This window comes from Phocoena sinus, chromosome 13, assembly GCF_008692025.1.
Source record: "Phocoena sinus isolate mPhoSin1 chromosome 13, mPhoSin1.pri, whole genome shotgun sequence".
NCBI lineage: Eukaryota > Metazoa > Chordata > Mammalia > Artiodactyla > Phocoenidae > Phocoena > Phocoena sinus.
Genome location: NC_045775.1, coordinates 64437762 through 64459932, shown reverse-complemented (window position 1 = coordinate 64459932; position 22171 = coordinate 64437762). Strand labels below are relative to the sequence as shown.

General features: G+C 43.8%; 1 protein-coding gene across 1 annotated transcript in view; it reads left to right on the top strand.

Annotated features, from left to right (window-relative positions):
* Nucleotides 1–22171, top strand: part of SLC4A5 (solute carrier family 4 member 5) — a 122973-nt gene that overhangs the window by 59458 nt on the left and 41344 nt on the right. Inside the window, exons 5-8 of the mRNA XM_032652627.1 lie at nt 16246–16406; nt 17280–17435; nt 18142–18237; nt 20634–20689. Coding sequence (XP_032508518.1) covers nt 16246–16406; nt 17280–17435; nt 18142–18237; nt 20634–20689 — 469 coding nt within the window. The remainder of the gene's footprint in view (nt 1–16245; nt 16407–17279; nt 17436–18141; nt 18238–20633; nt 20690–22171) is intronic.

Here is a 22171-nt window from a genome sequence, read left to right as displayed (position 1 = left end):
GTCAATGAGCCTACATAGAGAATTAACACAGTGTGGGTATGTACGTTACAACTTTTAGGTGAGTAAACTTAACTTCATCTGAGAAATAAATTCATACAGTTCTAAGTCTTAAAACAAGTGTTGAGAGGCAACATAAACTTATCATTAAAGGTTGCATTGTATAGGAAACTAAATTTTTTAAAAATATTTAAATCAGGGTGTCCTAAGAGTAATTTTTACAAAGAAATTAGCCACATAATTTAATGATATTGATACGCAAAATAAGTGCAGAAGGAAGGGACCTTCACTCTAATTGCCATAGATATAGATATAGATTTAGATATGGATATATAGATTTAGATTTAGATATAGATATAGATATAGATTCCAGATTTTACTCTTATCCAACCACACATAATGGTCCGCTCATTGCTTTGTCTTCTCAAAGACCTGTGTCTTCCTTTTAAAAAGTATTGTTTCTCAGACCCCTAGATTCTTTTTTTTTTTAACATATTTATTAGAGTATAGTTGCTTTACAATGGTGTGTCAGTTTCTGCTTTAAAACAAAACAAAGTGAATCAGTTATACATATACATATGTCCCCATATCGCTTCCCTCTTGCATCTCCCTCCCTCCCACCCTCCCTATCCCACCCCTCTAGGTGGTCTCAAAGCACTGAGCTGATCTCCCTGTGTTATGTGGCCACTTCCAACTAGCTATCTATTTTACGTTTGCTAATGAATATATGTCCATGCTACTCTCTCACTTTGTCCCAGCTTACCCTTCCCCCTCCCCGTATCCTCAAGTCCATTCTCTATTAGGTCTGCAACTTTATTCCCGTCTTGCCCCTAGATACTTCTGACCATTTTCTTTTTTTTTTTAGATTACATATATATGTGTTAGCATACGGTATTTGTTTTTCTCTTTCTGACTTACTTCACTCTGTATGACAGTTCCTAGGTCCATCCACCTCACTACAAATAACTCAGTTTCATTTCTTTTTATGGCTGAGTAATATTCCATTGTATATATGTGCTACATCTTTATTCATTCATCTGTTGATGGAAACTTAGGTTGTTTCCATCTCCGGGCTATTGTAAATAGAATTGCAATGAACATTTCGGTACATGACTCTTTTTGAATTATGGTTTTCTCAGGATATATGCCCAGTAGTGGGATTGCTGGGTCATATGGTAGTTCTATTTGTAGTTTTTTAAGGAACCTCCATACTGTTCTCCATAGTGGCTGTACCAATTCACATTCCCACCAGCAGTGCAAGAGTGTTCCCTTTTCTCCACACCCTCTCCAGCACTTATTGTTTCTAGATTTTTTGATGATGGCCATTCTGACTGGTGTGAGATGATATCTCATTGTAGTTTTGATTTGCATTTCTCTAATGATTAATGATGTTGAGCATTCTTTCAAGTGTTTGTTGGCAGTCTGTATATCTTCTTTGGAGAAATGTCTATTTAGGTCTTCTGCCCATTGTTGAATTCGGTTTTTTGGTTTTTCTTTGTTATTGAGCTGCATGAGCTGCTTATAAATTTTGGAGATGAATCCTTTGTCAGTTGCTTCATTTGCAAATATTTTCTCCCTTTCTGAGGATTGTCTTTTGGTCTTGTTTATGGTTTCCTTTGCTGTGCAATAGCTTTGAAGTTTAATTAGGTCCCATTTGTTTATTTTTGGTTTTATTTCCATTTCTCTAGGAGGTGGGTCAGAAAGGATCTTGCTGTGATTTATGTCATAGAGTGTTCTGTCTGTTTTCCTCTAAGAGTTTGATGGTTTCTGGCCTTACATTTAGGTGTTTAATATATTTTGAGCTTATTTTTGTGTATGGTGTTAGGGAGTGATCTAATCTCATACTTTTACATGTACCTGTCCAGTTTTCCCAGCACCACTTATTGAAGAGGCTGTCCTTTCTCCACTGTACATTCCTGCCTCCTTTATCAAAGATAAGGTGTCCATATGTGTGTGGGTTTATCTCTGGGCTTTCTATCCTGTTCCATTGTGTATCTTTCTGTTTTTGTACCAGTACCATACTGTCTTGATTGCTGTAGCTTTGTAGTATAGTCTGAAGTCAGGGAGCCTGATACATCCAGCTCCGTTTTTCGTTCTCAAGATTGCTTTGGCTATTCAGAGTGTTTTGTGTTTCCATACAAATTGTGAAATTTTTTGTTCTAGTTCTGTGAAAAATGCCAGTGGCAGTTTGATAGGGAATGCATTGAATCTGCAGATTGCTTTGGGTAGTAGAGTCATTTTCACAATGTTGATTCTTCCAATCCAAGAACATGGTATACCTCTCCATCTATTTGTATCATCTTTAATTTCTTTCATCAGTGTCTTATAATTTTCTGCATACAGGTCTTTTGTGTCCTTAGGTAGGTTTATTCCTAGACATTTTATTCTTTTTGTTGCAATGGTAAATGGGAGTGTTTTCTTGATTTCACTTTCAGATTTTTCATCATTAGTGTATAGGAATGCCAGAGATTTCTGTGCATTAATTTTGTATCCTGCTACTTTACCAAATTCATTGATTAGCTCTAGTAGTTTTCTGGTAGCATCTTTAGGATTCTGTGTGTATAGTATCATGTCATCTGCAAACAGTGACAGCTTTATTTCTTCTTTTCTGATTTGGATTCCTTTTATTTCTTTTTCTTCTCTGATTGCTGTGGCTAAAACTTCCAAAACTATGTTGAATAAGAGTGGTGAGAGTGGGCAACCTTGTCTTGTTCCTGATCTTAGTGGAAATGCTTTCAGTTTTTCATCATTGAGGATGATGTTGGCTGTGGGTTTGTCCTATATGGCCTTTATTGTGTTGAGGAAAGTTCCCTCTATGCCTACTTTCTGGAGGGTTTTTATCATAAATGGGTGTTGAATTTTGTTGAAAGCTTTCTCTGCATCTATTGAGATCATCATATGACTTTTCTCCTTCAATTTGTTAATATGGTTTATCACATTGATTGATTTGCATATATTCAAGAATCCTTGCATTCCTGGAATAAACTCCACTTGATCATGGTGTATGATCTCTTTAATGTGCTGTTGAATTCTGTTTGCTAGTATTTTGTTGAGGATTTTTGCATCTATGTTCATCAGTGATATTGGCCTGTAGTTTTCTTTCCTTGTGACATACTTGTCTGGTTTTGGTATCAAGGTGATGGTGGCCTCGTAGGATGAGTTTGGGAGTGTTCCTCCCTCTGCTATATTTTGGAAGAGTTTGAGAAGGATAGGTGTTAGCTCTTCTCTAAATGTTTGATAGAATTTGCCTGTGAAGCCATCTGGTCCTGGGCTTTTGTTTGTTAGAAGATTTTTAATCACAGTTTCAATTTCAGTGCTTGTGATTGGTCAGTTCATGTTTTCTATTTCTTCCTAATTCAGTCTTGGCAGGTTGTGCTTTTCTAAGAATTTGTCCATTTCTTCCAGGCTGTCCATTGTATTGGCATAGAGTTGCTTGTAGTAATCTCTCATGATCTTTTGTATTTCTGCAGTGTCAGTTGTTACTTCCCCTTTTTCATTTCTAATCCTATTGATTTGAGTCTTCCCCTTTTTTTCTTGATGAGTCTGGCTAATGGTTTATCAATTTTGTTTATCTCCTCAAAGAAGCAGCTTTTAGTTTTATTGATCTTTGCTATCCTTTCCTTCATTTCTTTTTCATTTATTTCTCATCTGATCTTTATGATTTCTTTCCTTCTGCTAAATTTGGGGTTTTTTTGTTCTTCTTTCTCTAATTGCTTTAGGTGTGAGGTTAGGTTGTTTATTTGAGATGTTTCTTGTTTCTTAAGGTAGTCTTGTATAGCTATAAACTTCCCTCTTAGAACTGCTTTTGCTGCATCCCATAGGTTTTGGGTTGTGTTTTCATTGTCATTTGTCTCTAGGTATTTTTTGATTTCCTCTTTGATTTCTTCAGTGATCTCTTGGTTATTAAATAGTGTATTGTTTAGCCTCCATATGTTTGTATTTCTTACAGATCTTTTCCTGTAATTGATATCTAGTCTCATACCATTGTGGCCGGAAAAGATACTTGATACGATTTCAATTTTCTTAAATTTAGCAAGGCTTGATTTGTGACCCAAGATATGATCTATCCTGCAGAATGTTCCATGAGCACTTGAGAAGAATGTGTGTTCTTGGATGGAATGTCCTATAAATATCAATTAAGTCCATCTTGTTTAATGTATCATTTAAAGCTTGTGTTTCCTTATTTATTTTCATTTTGGATGATCTGTCTATTGGTGAAAGTGGGGTGTTAAAGTCCCCTACTATGATTGTGTTACTGTCGATTTCCCCTTTTATGGCTGTTAGTATTTGCCTTATGTATTGAGGTGCTCCTCTGTTGGGTGCATACATATTTACAATTGTTATATCTTCTTCTTGGATCAATCCCTTGATCATTATGTAGTGTCCTTCTTTGTCTCTTGTAATAGTCTTTGTTTTAACGTCTATTTTGTCTGATATGAGAATTGCTACTCCAGCTTTCTTTTGATTTCCATTTGCATGGAATATCTTTTTCCATCCCCTTACTTTCAGTCTGTATGCGTCCCTAGGTCTGAAGTGGTCTCTTGTAGACAGCATGTATATGGGTCTTGTTTTTGTATCCATTCAGCCAGTCTATGTGTTTTGGTTGGAGCATTTAATCTATTTACATTTAAGGTAATTATTGATATGTATGTTCCTATTCCCATTTTCTTAATTGCTTTGGGTTGATTATTGTAGGCCTTTTCCTTCTCTTGTGTTTCCTGCCTAGAGAAGTTACTTTAGCATTTGTTGTAAAGCTGGTTTGGTGGTGCTGAATTCTCTTAGCTTTTGCTTCTCTGTAAAGCTTTTAATTTCTCCCTCAAATCTGAATGAGATCCTTGCTGGGTAGAGTAATCTTGTTTGTAGGTTTTTCTCCTTCATCACTTTAAATATGTCCTGCCACTCCCTTCTGGCTTGCAGAATTTGTGCTGAAAGATCAGCTGTTAACCTTATGGGGATTCCTTTATGTGTTACTTGTTGTTTTTCCCATGCTGTTTTTAATATTTGCTCTTTGTATTTAATTTTTGACAGTTTGATTAATATGTGTCTTGGCATATTTCTCCTTGGATTTATCCTGTATGGGACTCTCTGTGCTTCCTGGACTTGATTAACTATTTCCTTTCCTATATTAGGGAAGTTTTCAACTATAATCTCTTCAAATATTTTCTCAGTCCTCTCTTTTTCTCTTCTTCTTCTGGGACACCTATAATTCGAATGTTGGTGCATTTAATCTTGTCCCAGAGGTCTCTGAGACTGTCCTCAATTCTTTTCATTCTTTTTTCTTTATTCTTCTCTGCAGTAGTTATTTCCACTCTTTTATCTTCCAGGTCACTTATCCGTTCTTCTGCCTCAGTTATTCTGCTATTGGTCCCTTCTAGAGAATTTTTAATTTCATTTATTGTCTTGTTCATCTCTGTTTGTTTGCTCTTTAGTTCTTCTAGGTCCTTGTTAAACGTTTCTTGTATTTTCTCCATTGTATTTCCAAGATTTTGGATCAGCTTTACTATCATTATTCTGAATTCTTTTTCAGGTAGACTGCCTATTTCCTCTTCATTTGTTTGGTCTGGTGGGTTTTTGCCTTGCTCCTTCATCTGCTATGTGTTTCTCTGTCTTCTCATTTTGCTTAACTTACTTTGTTTGGGGTCTCCTTTTCGCAGGCTGCAGGTTTGTAGTTTCCGTTGTTTTTGGTGTCTGTCCCCAGTGGCTAAGGTTGGTTCAGTGGGTTGTGTAGGCTTCCTGGTGGAGGGGACTAGTGCCTGTGTTCTGGTGAATGAGGCTGGATCTTGTCTTTCTGGTGGGCAGGTCCACATCTGGTGGTGTGTTTTGGGGTGTCTGCAGCCTTATTATGATTTTAGGCAGCCTCTGTGGTAATGGATGGGGTTGTGTTCCTGTCTTGCTAGTTGTTTGGCATAGGGTGTCCTGCAATGTAGCTTGCTGGTCATTGAGTGGAGCTGGGTGTTGATGTTGAGATGGAGATCTCTGGCAGATTTTTACCGTTTGATATTACCTGGAGCTGGGCGGCCTCTTGTGGACCAGTGTCCTGAACTTGGCTCTCCCACCTCAGTGGCACAGCCCTGATGCCTGGCTGGAGCACCAAGAGCCTGTCCTCCACATGGCTCAGAATAAAAGGAGGGGAAAAAAGGAAGAAAGAAAGAAAGAAAGAAGATAAAATAAAGTAAAATAAAGTTAGTAAAATAAAAAATACTTATTAAGAAAAAAAATTTTTAAGTAATAATAATAAAAAGAAAAATGGACAGACAGAACCCTAGGACAAATGGTAAAAGCAAAGCTATACAGACAAAATCACACACAGAAGCATACATATACACACTCACAAAAAGAGAAAAAGGGGAAATATATATATATCGTTGCTCCCAAAGTCCACCTCCTCAATTTGGGATGATTCATGGTCTATTCAGGTATTCCACAGATGCAGGGTACAGCAAGTTGATTATGAAGATTTAATCCTCTGCTCCTGAGGCTGCTGGGAGAAATTTCCCTTTTTCTTCGTTGTTCGCACAGCTTCCAGGGTTCAGCTTTGGATTTGGACCCGCCTCTCCATGTAGGTCGCCTGAGGGTATCTGTTCTTCGCTCAGACAGGAAGGGGTTAAAGGAGCCGCTGATTCGGGGGCTCTGGCTCATTCAGGCCGGGGGTAGGGAGGGGTAAGGATGCGGGGCTCTCCTCGTGCAGCAGGAAACGAAGAGGGAAGAAAAAGTCTCTTGCCTCTTCGGCAGCTCCAGACATTTTTCCGGACCCCCACCGGGCTAGCTGTGGCGCACTAGCCCCCTTCAGGCTGTGTTCACGCCGCCAACCCCAGTCCTCTCCCTGGGATCGGACCGAAACCCAAGCCTCAGCTCCCAGCCTCGCCCGCCCCGGCGGGTGAGCAGACAAGCCTCTCGGGCTGGTGAGTGCTGGTCGGCACCGATCCTCTGTGCGGGAATCTCTTCGCTTTGCCCTCCACACCCCTGTTGCTGCGCTCTCCTCCCCGGCTCTGAAGCTTTCCCCCTCCGCCACCCGCAGTCTCCGCCCGCGAAGGGGCTTCTAGCGTGTGGAAACCTTTCCTCCTTCACAGCTCCCTCTCCAAGCTGCAGCTGCCGTCCCTATTCTTTTGTCTCTGTTTTTTCTTTTACCCTACCCAGGTACGTGGGAGTTTCTTGCCTTTTGGGAGGTCTGTCTTCTGCCAGCGTTCAGTAGGTATTCTGTAGGAGTTGTTCCACATGTAGATGTATTTCTGATGTATTTGTGGGGAGGAAGGTGATCTCCACGTCTTACTCTAACGCCATCTTGAAGCTCCTCCGCCAGGCCCCTAGATTCTGATGTCAGTGTGGAGTCAGCCTGGATGTTGGAATTTGTTGAAAGTTCCCAGATGATCCTTGCAGCTAAGGTGAGAGCCACTGGTATACTTGCTAGCCAGGGCAGGGTCAGTGGGGGTTATAATTTATTTCCATCTGAGGATGGAACTAAAGTTCAGGTCTCTCAGTTTTCAGCCCTTTCCAGATCCTAGAAGGAGACCCTCCCATCTAGTGGTTTGGTGGTGCCTAGTAACTTGCCCCATGATGATTTCGACCACTCTTGGTATTAACTGAAAAGCAGCTTGCTCTAATCATATAGTGACCAAGTTACTAGTCACAGAAAAGGCCTCAGTTCTGGACACCCTTTGCGTGACTGAGACCTGCTTTCTGTGACATGTGACTCTTCGAGCTTCCATTCAGCTCCATCCCAGTTGGGAGGGACACTTGGCATCTGCCCCTGGTCTGGACAAAATCCCTGAGAGTTCTTTTCCAGTCCAGAGATTTTTCTTTCCATTTGACCTGCTTCTCCAACTCTAATTCCCCACTTTTGAAGCCAACTGTGGTATAAAGCTCACTTTGCAATGAGTTGCTTGGGATTACCCATTAACCACTTTATCAGGCTTCCAAAAGTTTTTAAGCCTGGCTTTGGCCAGAAGCTTTTTAAAGAGCCCATTCCTTTATTCATCCTGAAAAGTGGTTAAATGTTATATTATGGAAATTTATACAAAAATTGTATATAAATTTGTATACAAATTTATGCAAAAGTGGTATGTAGTAGAATGACTTTCCTCAACATAACCATCACCCAGCTTCAATGGTTACCAGCTAACTCATGGCCAATTTTGTGCCTCTATTTCTACCCACTACCCCAGACACATACACTGGATCATGCTGACACAAATCCCACACCCCATATCAATCCATCTGTAAATATGTCAGTAGGTGACTCTATAAGATAAGCCTTCTTTCTTTTTTTCCCCCATTTTTTAATTGTGGTAAAATATACTTAAATATAAAATTTACCATCTTAACTGCCTTTAAGTTTATAGTTTCGTGGTATTTAGTACATTCATAATGGTGTGCAGCCATCACCACCATCCATCTCCGTAGTTCTTCTCATCTTATAAAACAGAAACTCAGTACCCGTTAAACAATAACTCTCCATTCCCTTCCCCCCAGCCCCAGATACCACCGTTCTGCTTTCTGTCTCTATGATTATGAGCTACTCTAAATGCCTCACGTTAAGTGGAATCATATAGTATTTGCCTTTTCATGACTTGTTTATTGCATAATGTCCTCAAGTTTCATCCATGTTTTAGGATATATAAGAATTTCCATTCTTTTTTAAGGCTCAATAATATTCCTCTGTATGACTACAGAGGCACCACATTTTGCTTATCCATTCATCCACTGGTGGACAGCGGGGGTTGCTTCCACATTTTAGTTACTGTGAATAATACTGCTGGGAACATCGTTGTACAAATATATCTTCAAGACACTGTTTTCAATTCTTTGGGGTAAAGGTGATGCTGAAACCTTGGCCTCTGTGCACTGGTGCCAAATTGAATCTCAGAGACAGAGTTTTGGGTGAAGTAGAAAAGAAAAAAAAAAGCTTTGTTACTTTGCCAGACAAAGGGGGACCCAGGGGGCTCATGCTCTCAAAACTGTGTCCCAACCCAGGGGAATTTGGTGAGGAGTTTTATAGCAATGGTTCAAGGGTGGGGTTACTGGTGAGGATCAGGGTGTGTGCAGGCCTGCATTCCTTTAATCTGGCCTCAGGTGGTCTCCTAATTAGCTTCTGTGGATCTAGAGGTTATCAAACTGTGACCTTCTCTCTGGAATGAAGAGTTCTGCAGAAGAGCTCAAAGATATTGTTATGTGTATCCCTTGAGGTGGAGCCAGGACTCTACCCCAAGGCTGCACTATTGTTTCTTGACTGCTCCTCCCTTGTCTCTGCATCCTCTCTCTTCCCTGATTAGCAACTGTTTGAACCTGCCCTTTGGAATGCAGGGAAGGTCATGGAGGGGGGGACACTGAAAGGCCTCTGTGCCCAGGAATCCTACAGGGCCCTTCTTGGTTTCAAAGGCCTTTCTTTTTAACACAACCACAATATTACTGTCACATCTGGAAAAAAAATGACAGTAATTCTTTATTTTCATTGAATTATCCATGCAGTATTCATATTTATTTCCCAGATCACCTCATATACTTTTTAATGTGACTGGTCCACACATTACACTTGGGAGATATGTCTCCTACATCATTTTTTTTTTTTCAGTACACAGGCCTCTCACTGTTGTGGCCTCTCCCGTTGTGGAGCACAGGCTCCGGACGTGCAGGCTCAGCGGCCATGGCTCACGGGCCCAGCCGCTCCGCGGCATGTGGGATCTTCCCAGACTAGGGCACGAACCCGTGTCCCCTGCATCGGCAGACGGACTCTCAACCACTGCGCCACCAGGAAAGCCCTCCTACATCATTTTTAATCTACATGTTCCTCCTCCTTTATTTTTCCCTTGCAGTTGCCATTATTGCTAAAGAAATTGCGTTGTTTGTCTTACATGGTTTTCCACATACTGGATTTTGTTAACTGCATCCCTGTGGTGGTGTTTAACATCTTCCTCTGCCCCTGTCTTTCCTGTAAAGTGGTAGGTGGGTCCAGACTCATTTGATTCCTGTCTGGCTTTTCCACAAGACTATTTCATAGGTGGTGGTCTCTACTTCCATCAAAAGGCAGCTCCTGCCCAGCTGGTCTTTGTGTGTATATTTGTGACGTTACTAGACTCTGATGATCATTGCTTAGATCATTCTGAGTATTTTAAAACACATTTAGACCCACAATTGTTGAGCTCTCTTTTTCCCAGTCATTTTCTCACAGTGATTCTCATAGTGATTACCCAAAGTAATCACTGAGGCCTCACTACCCTCAAGCAAGAAGCAGCAAGCATTTGATGAGCACTACTCTGGGCAGGAGATCAGAAGGGACACCAGAGAGGAAACAAGGTCCCTGTCCTCAAGAAGCTTGATGTCTATTTGGGCGGACAGGTATATACCAAAACAATTAGGAAACACGATTGACTACAAATTAATTGTCATTTTAGCCTCTGAGCCCCAGAAGTCAGGAACTTTACTTAGAACAATCTGTAGCAGAGTTGCCTGGATCCCCTCCAGATATTCTGATGCAAATTTGTCTAGGATACGACCTAAACATCAAGATTTTAGAAGTATCTGGGCTTCCCTGGTGGCGCAGTGGTTGGGAGTCCGCCTGCCGATGCAGGGGACATGGGTTCGTGCCCCAGTCTGGGAGGATCCCACATGCCGCGGAGTGGCTGGGCCCGTGAGCCATGGCCGCTGAGCCTGCGCGTCCGGAGCCTGTGCTCCGCGGTGGGAGAGGCCACGGCAGTGAGAGGCCTGCGGACCGCAAAAAAAAAAAAAAAAAAAAAAAAAAAAAAAAAAAAAAAAGATTTTAGAAGTATCTGAAGTATTTTTATATGCACCCAAGTTTAAGAATCATCATCCTAGGATAGGGGTTCTTCGAGTGTGGAATATTACTCAGCCATAAAAAAGAATGAAACAATGCCATTTGCAGCAACATGGATGGACCTAGAGATTATCATACTAAGTGAATTAAGTCAGACAAAGACAAATATCATATGATATCACTTTATATGTGGAATCTTAAAAAAATGATACAAATGAACTAATTTACAAAACAAAAATAGACTCACAGACATAGAAAACAAAGGGGTTATGGTTACCAAAGGGGAAAGGGGGTAGGGGAGGGATAAATTAGAAGTTTGGGATTAACAGATACACACTAGCATATATAAAATAGATAAACACCAAGCACCTGCTATATAGCACATGGAACCATATTCAATATCTTGTAATAACCTATAATGGAAAATAATCTAAAAAAAGAATATATATAACTGAATCACTTTGCTCTACACCTGAAACTGACACAACATTGTAAATCAACTATACTTCAGTAAAAAATTTTAGAAAAAGAAATGCAGGGACTTCCCTGGTAGCATAGTGGTTAAGAATCCACTTGCCAGTGCAGGGAGACATGGGTTCAATCCCTGGTCTGGGAAGATCCCATGTACCGCAGAGCAGCTAAGCCCGTGTGCCACTACTACTGAAGTCCGCATGCCTTAGAGCCCACACGTCTCAACTACTGAGGCCATTTGCTGCAACTACTGAAGCCCTCACGCTCTAGGAGCCACCTGCTGCAACTACTAAGCCCGCGTGCTGCAACTACTGGAGCCCGCATGCCTAGAGCCTGTGCTCCACAACAAGAGAAGCCACGGCAATGAGAAGCCCACGCACCGCAATGAAGAGTAGCCCCCACTCACCACAGCTAGAGAAAGCCCGCACACAGCAATGAAGACCCAACACAGCCAAAAAAAAAAAAAAAAGAAAAGAAAAGAAATGCAGCATCTTGGGCGCCATCCCAGACCTGCTGAATTAGAACCTGCATTTTAACAAGATCCCCAGGTGACATTAAAGTTTGAGACATGCTGGTGTAGAGGTATGTACTCAAAAAATCAGAGAAATGAAAGCATAGAATGGCCATGCTAGGAAGGAGGCTTCAGAGATCCACTCCACCTTTTCAACTGGTGTTCTCGGAGCCATTCTAAGGGAAAGAGGCCATGTCCCCTCTTATACAAAAAGAATGGGACCTATGTGCCCAGAGCGTTTGCCTGCGTTGGAACCCCAGACAAGTCCAACTATTCCTGAGCCACATGGTTGTATATGACTACAGGGCAGAGTCTCATCAATGCTCAGGGCAAAAATAACCTGGGAGCTTCCATGGGCAGGCCACCCTCCTGGTGGCATGACCATCCAGGCATCAGTATTTTTAAAAAATTTCCTCAGACAATTCTAACAGACAGTCAAAGTTGAAAACCACAGCTGCAGACTTTGGGTCCTCCACGTTTCTGTGTTCTACTCAAGGTGAAAAGTGAGCTTAATTTCTAGCTGTAGCCATAAAATACACAAAATTAAGTTCAGGCCTTGGGTTTACTGTTTCAATATCTGGATTCCCAAAATAGTTGCAAGGACAACTGAAGAGGTATCCCTAGTGAAGTTGTTGAGTATCATGGACTTTTTAAAAATCAAGTTCTCAAGAGATGGTGGTAGCAGGAGTCTAGTTTTGGCATTGCCCTGAACCTGGACACTGGTAACTTTGCTTTTCTGCAAACTGTGCTCAGGTTGGTTGAGACCTTGTCTGTGTATAGAGCTAATGTTTTATGGGTGCCTGTAACACAGTACAAATAGTTGAAGTCCTGGGAAATGAAGAGGACCAATTGTTCTTGCTATCCAGCGTTACTAAAAGGATGTTTCGAAGGGTTTCAACTCACCTTCCCAGATGGAGCTGCATTTGTATAGGCAGGAAGCTGAAGGATGGATGCGTGGGAGAGAACTGCCCGAATGTCCACCCAGGATGTTTATGAGACAGTGTAGAAAGCAATCAACCCAAGTGGCCCCACTTACTGGGACACATCATACCTTTGGGTGGATGGGGTAAGGCTGTAGAGTAGCAAAAGTGTCCTCAGTGGCCAGGAGACGGTGTGGTTTATCTCGTGTATTTTTGAGGTAAAAGGGGGCAATTTGAGTGATTAAATAGGAGAAGGACTCTCAGGGAGAAGAGTGAGCATCTCCTGACCAAAACATTTGGACCTGTCCTTTGATTTCTTCCTTGCAAACCATTATGTTAATACAAGTTTTAGAAAAACTTTGTATTGATATTATACAGACTTGGATCTACCATAATTTAAATAACGTTCTCCCAAACATATTTCCCCATTAAAAATGTCCACTACACCTTGGTGAGTCTCTGAGGCAAGTGTCTGAGTGGTCTCTGCTCCAGTGCCATGTCTTCACCTCCCAGGCCTCCTCTAATCAAACCTCCCCATCCTTCAGAGTTTGGGACTAGCAGATGCAAACTCATATATAGAATGGATAAACAACAGAGGCCTATTGTGTAGCACAGGGAACTATATTCAATATCCCTTAAGAAACCATAATGGAAAAGAATATGAAAAAGTTTATATATATATATAACTGAATTCCTTTGCTGCACACCAGAAACTAACACAACTTTGTAAATCAACTATACTTCAATTTAAAAAGAATCATTTAAGGACTTCCCTCGTGGTCCAGTGGTTAAGAGTCTGTGCTCCCAATGCATGGGGTCTGGGTTCGATCCCTGGTCAGGGAACTAGATCCCACATGGCACAACTAAGAGCCTGCATGCTGCAGCTAAAAAGATCCCGCATGTCACAACTAAAGATCCCTCATGCCTCAACTAAAGATCCCGTGTGCTGCAACTAAGACCTGGCACAGCCAAATACATACATACATACACACAAACACACGTGTGTGTTTTTCTTTTTTTATTGAATGGGATGCATAGTTCACCCTTGTGCTTTTTATCTCTGAGTGTCATTCTTCAGCATGGATGTATGGCATTGATGTAACCATGTCTTTACTGAAAACTGGTGGTTTCCAGACAAAGCTGCAGTAAGCATCTCCTGGTATACATATTACTGTGTGTAGGTGTGCAATGATACTCCTGTGATAATTTCCTAGAAATAGAACTGCTCAGTCAAAAGACAAAAGAGACTCCCCAGTTCCCCACCCCAAGAAGGCTACGTGGCTACACTAATATATATATATATATATATATATATATATATATATATACACATACACACACACACACACACACACACACACACACACACGCACACATACTATATTCATGCATACAGTTTGAGTGCCCACCCCCCATGTTTCCACCAACACAGGAAGTTGTCAATCTTTTAAATTTTTGCCAATATGAAAAGTGAAGGATGTGGCTTCATTTGCAACAATTTAAATGTTCTTGATTACTAGTAAAGTTGCACATCTTTTCATACATTTATTGGCCATCATTTCTTTTCAGAATTGTTCACTTTTCAGTTGGGTAATTTGAGTTTTTCTTATTGATGTGAAGAAGCTTTGTGGACTTCCCTGGTGGTCCAGTGGTTACGACTCCACGCTTCCAAAGCAGGGGGTGCACGTTTGATCCCTGGTCGGGGGACTAAGATCCCACATGCCGTCTGGTGCAGCCAAAAAAAAAAAAATCCTTTGATGCCCTGTTTGTTGCAAATATTTTCTGAGTATGTTGCGTTTATGTGAATCTCATTTATGTCTTATTGTGTTACGCAGAGGTTTTAGTTTATTTTTATGTAACAAAATGTGCCCATTTATTTTCCCTTTATGGTTTTCCATCTTGCTCAAGAAGTCTTTCTCCACAGCCACAACATTCTCCTATATTCTCTTCTAGTGTATTTATATTTATAGATTTTAACATGGTTATTTATTTATTTTAATTGTGGTAAAATATATATAACATGAGCGTTACCATTTTAACCATCTTTAAGTGTACTGTTCAATAGCATTAAGTACATTCACATTGTTGTGTAACCATCACTACCATCCATCTCCTGAACTCCTTCATCTCACAAAACTGAAACTCTGTACCACTTAAACAGTAATTTCCCTGCCTCTCTCCCCTCAGCTCCTGGTAACCACCATTTTACTTTCTGTCTCTATGAATTTGACTACTCTAGGTCCCTCATAGAAGTGGAATCTTACAGTATTTGTCCTTTTGTGACTGACTTATTTCACTTAGCGTAATGTCTTCAAGTTTTACTCATGCTGTAGCATGCGTCAAAATTTCCTTTATTTTAAGGCTCAACAATATTCCATTATGGATTTATTTTTATGTCTAGCCTTTAATCCACATAGAATTTAGTAGTGCTTGGTAGTAAGAAATAGGGACTTTTTTATATTTAGGTTGGTCATCTTTTAAGCGGCTCCTCCATCAAAACCCAAATTCCCATGGGGGCTCAGGTCTGTTTCCAGACTGTTGTTTTATTGATCCCTTTGTCTATATCTGGACTGGAATTACAATGCTTTAATTACTCAAGGTTTTCAGTAAGTTTTTATATCTGCTAAAAGCATGTCCCCTCCCCATTCTTCTTTTTTAGAATTTCCCGAACCACTCTCAGACATTTACTTTTTCAGAGGAACTTTAGAATTAGATAGTCACAGTCCAAAAATACTCCCCTGGGATTTTGATTGGCATAGCTTGACGCTACTCACTAACTTGAGGTCGACATCTAATAAAGCTGAGCCAGCAGGTCTCCAGCCAGATTTTGCTTCCCAGTGGCTCTCCAGGCTGTGCGGTGCTGCCCTCTGCGGGGGAGGTACAGGCCAGTGCTACCTCTGCCAGCCTGCCCGAGGCCTTCCCACTTGGTCCCCTCCACCCCAGCCTATGATTCCAAGGCTTCTAGAAAGGACAAACTCCTACATACCCTTGGTTTAATTTCTTTCCTTCCTCAAATGACGTTTAGATTTTAACTTGAACTTTCAGAGCCAAAATACGAGTGGGACTCATGGAAACCTCAGGCCCTACACTAGAACTGTGGGGAAATACTTTCCTGCTCCCAGCAAACACCCCATAAGGCAGACACTGAACACATGTGTGACCAGTAGACGGGTACCTAGGGTCCAGTGGACGATTTTTTTAACAGCTCTATTATTAATGGATACCATAAAGTTCCCTTGTTTTAAGTGTATTAATTAAATGATTTTTAGTAAATGTACAGAGTTGTGTGACCATCACCAAATCCAATTTTAGAACATTTCCACCACCCTAAAAGTATCCTTCATGCCCATTTATAGTCATCCTCTGATACCACTTTGTCCTGAGCATTACTGCCTCAGGAGGAGTGGGGGACCGAGTGGGGATGTCCCCAGGAGATCCTCTGCCTGTCAGTCTAGGACCAGTGCCCCAACAGTGTGCAGAGCGTGACTCACAAGCCAACACCCCTCCCCTGAAGAGGCCCAGCTCTGGGCTCCTCCTGGGGGCAAAGGCCATGCTGAGCCCCATCCTTACTTTTCCAGGTGGATAAAGTTTGAAGAAAAGGTAGAGGAAGGAGGCGAGCGCTGGAGCAAGCCCCATGTGTCCACACTGTCCCTGCACAGCCTCTTTGAGCTCCGGACCTGCCTGCAGACGGGGACGGTGCTGCTGGATTTGGACAGCGGCTCCTTACCACAGATCATAGGTGAGGCAAAGGACCGCTGTGGCCCCCACCAAGCAGGGCAGCGTCCCCCTTCACCTGCCCCATCTCATGCCCACCCTTGGTCTGCATCACACCCACCTCTGATGCCTGCCTAATTCTGCAGAGACCAGGCTTTGGGTCTGAGGCCCCCAAGGCGGTGTCACAGTTGCTCCAAGTTTCAGATACACGTAGAGAGGGAAAGGTTAGCGTCTGAAATGCCATCCAGCAATGTAACAAAAGGGAGAAGGGCTTCTTAGCATGGTTGGAGACACCTATTGCCATGGCAACCTGTTTCTTGACAGGGTAAACAGATCACCATTCATCTTTAGGAAATTAGCTCTCGTTTGATAGAGTGGCAAAGGGAGGGAGCGGCTTGCCTTATCATCCCTAAAACTTCTTGTGAATTTTGCTTTAGCACATTCAATTTTGCCAGAACTACATTGTCCAAAATACTTTTCTAAAAAGAATTCATGTTAGGACTAAAACCACTTAGCATTGTACCTTGTGCTTCTTAGGGTACTTTCATGTGTACAATTTCATTTATTTTCCACAATGTTATTGATAGAAAGAGCAGAGAATCCTATACCCACACATGCATGCACATGTGCACCCACATGGGCACACAATGCACCCCCATGCACACACACATACATACACCAACTCCCACAGACATGCACACACCCTTTTACATATAAGGAGGCTGAGCGTTCGTGACTGGTTCAAATGTTCAGTTCTGTGGCAAAGGTGGGACTATTTCTACATCCCCTGCCTCCTTTAGGTCACTTTTAATCCCACTAATAACAGATGAAACTGAAGACCCCCACACCCCTGGTCATTCGGTGCCACGTGGACAAGGCATGTTTGTTTCCCACTTAGATGATGTCATTGAAAAGCAAATCGAGGACGGCCTCCTTCGGCCAGAGCTCCGAGAGAGGGTCAGCTACGTCCTACTGAGGAAACACCGTCACCAAACCAAGAAGCCCATCCACCGCTCCTTGGTTGACATTGGAAAGTCAGTCTCCTCCACCACCAGTGAGTCGGGCCATACGCTGGTGGCTTGTTCTATGCACGCGTCTCAAACCTGCAACCCTCCACTCTTGATATCCCAGAGTTGAGATGCCCAGACACTAGCCTTGCTGGACCTATCAGATAAATGCAATAATCAGTACAAAGTTGATAACGCTGCTACCTAAAGAGACTTGAGGAATCTCCTTAGATGAATTATTTTAAACGGAGAATGTTTAGCCTACAGTGGGTACGTGCTCGGCGCTTACCTGTGTTCCAGGCACTGTCTGAGTGCTCCACATGTAGTAACTCACTTCATCCTCACAATAACCCCATGACTAGGTATTGTTCTCATCATCCCCAGTTTACAGACGAGGAGGCTGAGGCACGGAGAGGTTAAGTTACTTACCTAAGATCACATGGCCAGTAGGTTGTGGGATCAGGGGTCATCTACAACACCTGGTGTCTATTTAATCAATTGTATATCTAGTTCACTTTCAAAGGTACAAATATTTTCTCTAATCATGTTCAGACTATTCACTTGCTTAAAAAAAATCCTGAAAAACAAGAACCCAAACCAGAACATCCTTTCTTCCTAGAAGGGGAAGAGACATGTCTTGCAGCCCAGCTTTATTTAGGTGACATGATTGTAAACGTGAACTGTGCTAACGGAAGAAGCTGCGCCACTCCAGCAAGTCGGCCGGAGTCAAATCTCTTCTGTCCCTCCTCCCAGATCGCAGCCCAGGCCGGAGCCCCGCGGCGGGCCCCAGCCTACACCACTCCACCGAGGACCTGAGGATGCGGCAAAGCGCAAGTTACGGCCGCCTGTGTGAGTATCTTCTTTCTCTGCCACTGTGTGGCAGCTTCGTCCTGGCTGTGGCCACTCTGGAGTCAATTTTCATACTTTCATAGCAGAGGAGGTAAAGCCCAGGGTCTGTCTAGAACTCTCAGGCATCAGAAGAAATCTAACTTTCACCCTAAACCTGGGCTGCCCTCAGAGTCTAACTTACTACCATAATTTTCTAAATAATTACTCCAAAAACTGCGGCTCTAATCAAGTCCTGTCATAATCAATACCCAATCCTGTGTGCTAGGCATTTTTAACTTAGTCTATGGCTTTATTCTCACCAAACTGGTCATTAGCCCTGTTTTTGGTGAGAAGTCTTCCTAGAAACAATTAAAAGCAGGCTAGGTCCTTTGCCCCAGGACAGAGAATGTTCCCATCCCTGGATGACGGTCTTGGGTCCCAGACAATGAAATGCTGGTGGAGCTGCAGCCCCTGAGGGCTGTGACTGGGTGAGTGGAGCCTGTGAGGGGCATGGTCACAGACCAGGTTTTGTCAGGCAATTCATCAGGGCTGAACAGACAGGTGGGCTGTGAGGCAAAGAAAAGAGGGAACTTGGGAAGTGAAAAGAAAAAGCAGTGTGAAGGAGTATTTTCCTTTAAATACTTTTACTAGAATGACAAGATACGAACAAGCACATCCCAGGGCTGTGCCCCTGACCAGGCCAGAGGAATGCTTCAGGACAGTGACAGTGATGTGACCTTTGGCACGGCAGGGGTTTGTCACGGTCTTTTCTCTCTGTCCTTAGTGACCCCAGGATGCTCTTAGTCTCCCTGGTCTTGGTTATTCCACAGAGGGATGCTGGCAGTCAGAGACGGTGAACGGCTTTGGGACGAGCCTTCTGCTCTGTTATTTACTATATATGAAGTGCCAATGCTGCTGTGGTGGGGACCTGGATAAAAGACATGAATAAGTGATTACAGCTTTGTGTGCACACCTCCCCACCCCAAGGTGGCACCTGGGAAGGCTCAAAGAGGAGGAGACACTTGCCTGAGTCTTGGAGAATAAATAGAAGTTTTCCAGTAGCATGGGAGGAGGAAGAGGGTGTTCTTTAGAACAAAGGAAACAAAGAGCAGGTGAAGGGAAGGTGCTGTGAAGGGTGCCGCATATTCGGGGAAATAGGGTGATTCAGTTCACCAGGCTCTAAGGGAAAGAGGGTCCAATCAAAAGGGGCCTATGAATCCTGCAAAAGACCCCAGCCTGTATTCTGAGGGTAATGGGGACTCCTGAGAAGTTTTATGCAGGAACGTATCATGGTCAGATTTTTATTTGAGAAATAAACTAGAAGGGGCTGAACTGTTGGGAGCAAGAGACGGGGACCGTGTTCGGGCAGTGAGAGCAAGAACAGAGAGAAGGACCCCGCTGGGCTTCAGCGACCGGTGGGAAGTGGGAAATAAGGAAGAAGGAATCGTCAAGGCTGGCTCCTGGTCTGCTCTGATTGCCAGTGGACAAGGGGGAGAAAGCACTGGCGGTGTGGGGTCTATGCGGGGAGACATTTGATGGAAGACAACGAGTTTCGTTTCAGGTGTGTTGAGTTTGAGTTGCCAGGTCAGGCTGCTCAGAGGAATCTGGAGCTCAGGACAGATCTGGACTGGAGACCCAACCTGGGCATCCCCAGCACAAATGTGGATGGGGATGAAACAGGAGGGGATGGGACTGACCGAGGAGGATGGGGGTGAGGCCTCTGGAGGGTTTGAGTGCAAAGCAAGGCCCTGAGGAGAGCCCAGCAAGAGAGGATCCTGGATGGAAATAAGAGAGGGGAGCCGACGGAAAGCAGAGTCTGGAAGTGCGGGGACACCACAGAAAGCCTGTGGATGTGGCTGCTGGTGGGAAATGAGAGCTGAACTTCTCCTGCCTTAATGGAGGAAGGAGCTGTTCGAATAGTTCACCACCACTGTTCTCGCCATGGGGAGTCCCACCTTCCTTCCCTCTGCTGGCCCAAATCCCCAGCCGTCTTTAAAGACTCGCATGGGTCATGGAGGACAGAGGTGAAACTGCTCTTTTCTCTCCAACAAGGCCCAAGCTTAGTGACACCTGGCTCATTACCCAATAGTGTGTCTGTCCCTCCCCCCCTCAGGGCCTGGCGCAGAGCCGCATCTTAGTCTCTGGCCAAGCAGGCAGGGTGGAGGGCTGGGACCAGGACGTAGCGCACTGAGGAGTGAGAAGGACGCAGTAGAACCTGGGGCCCAGCAGTTCTTTTAAGAAAGCTGCCATTGAAAAGAAGAAGAAGAGAGAGAATGCTTGCTGAAAGGGGCTGCCGGATTAGGGGAGGGGGGTTTGCTTTGGTTGTGAAGATGGGAAAAGCCTGTGTAGAGACCAAGAGAAAAGGGCCTGCGAGAACCTGTCTTCCCCTGATGGACCTTCTTTTCCTTTTCTCCTAGGTCACGCCCAGAGCAGAAGCATGAATGATATTTCTCTCACCCCAAATACAGACCAGGTAGTAAAACCCCTGCACTTGGCTGCAGTGGAGGGCCAGGGCAGGAAGAAGTCTTTGGTTTCAGGGGTAGGGAGCCCCTACAGGCAAAACTCTACTCCCGTGAAAAAGTGGGAGTCCCCGGGAAGGATGCGGGTGGGGCTCTGGGTTGCCTTGGTGACCCAGCCCAGTCCAACACTTGGGTGCTGGCTCTGTGCCAGGCCTCGGAAGGAGTAGGGGACAGAGAAGTGTGATCAGATGAGATGCCAGCTATCCCTGACCTTGGGGTTTATCGGAGAGAGAAGACTGCCACGCAGAATTTCACCTCCTCCATGACACGCAAACACTTTTAAGGATGAAGTGGGGGCTTGGGCTGGTAGAGAAGAGCAGTGGGGCCTCCCTGTGGGGACAATAATGATAGTGCATCAACTGGACTGCCCAATAGTGTACCTTCTCCTTGGCTAGTGCCGGATAAAGTCAGTTCTTGTCTCCCACCAGCTTGGCTGAAACCTCCTTGATGAGATCAGAATCCCGCAAACAAGTTGAGTCCAAGTTCTAAGCCCACAGCCCAGGACCCCCATGACTGTGCCCCCGAGGGAAGCCCAGAGGAGGCTTCCCTCAATTCCAAACTTTCACATCTCAGGGGCAGAAGGTCCCAAGGTCTCCTTGCCTGTGCCCCCAGGAGCAGGAAGGAAGGTGATGAGGGAAACCTGAACTTTGGTACCTACTCCTCAGGAGCCTGGGTGACCTCCAGGCCTCCAAGGCAGTCCCAAGTTTGGTGGAAGGCAAAACGAGACTATTCCCTCATGTCAGTGTCTCCAGGGCCCTTTGGTGGCCAAAATAATAAAATAACAATAATAACGGCATCAACCAACATTTGAGGTCCACACACTGCATGCGCTACATCGTGTGGTGCGTTTTCTGTGCATCACGAAGGCACTATATCGTCTTCACTCTACAGCTGAGAACATAAAAGCAGGTAAATAACGTGCCTAAGTTCATACAGCTGAAAGGTGGCATACCCATGATTTGATCCAGGCAGTGTGACTCTAGAGCCCTTAATCTGGGAGTGACTTAGGAACGAGTATTCTGGAATCTTATTTAGAGGAGAACCCCACTTTACTATAGTCAGGCGCACAGACAGTGGAGCCGTTATAAGGAAGCACTGCCTAGTAAAAGTTTTTCACAACCTATTTTTCATTACCTATGTGGTAAGAAGACTACCATCTGCTACTTTCCCCCGGCAATGCTGCCTTTGAGTTAGGGGTTGGAACCCAACACCGGGCACCAGCGTCCCCTGGGTTCAGGCAGTGGGGTCAGCAGGACCCTGGTTAGACAAGCCCGTGGCCAGACCATCACCAAACCAGGGTGGCCAGAACACCAGCATGGCCCATTTCTGGGATGCCACAACTCTGGCCTCCTTACTGGGGTGACAGACTACAAGGGAGGACCGAGGCCCTGTTTTAACTCCTCTCTGCCCATGGTTATAAGCGTGTTGCATGGGCC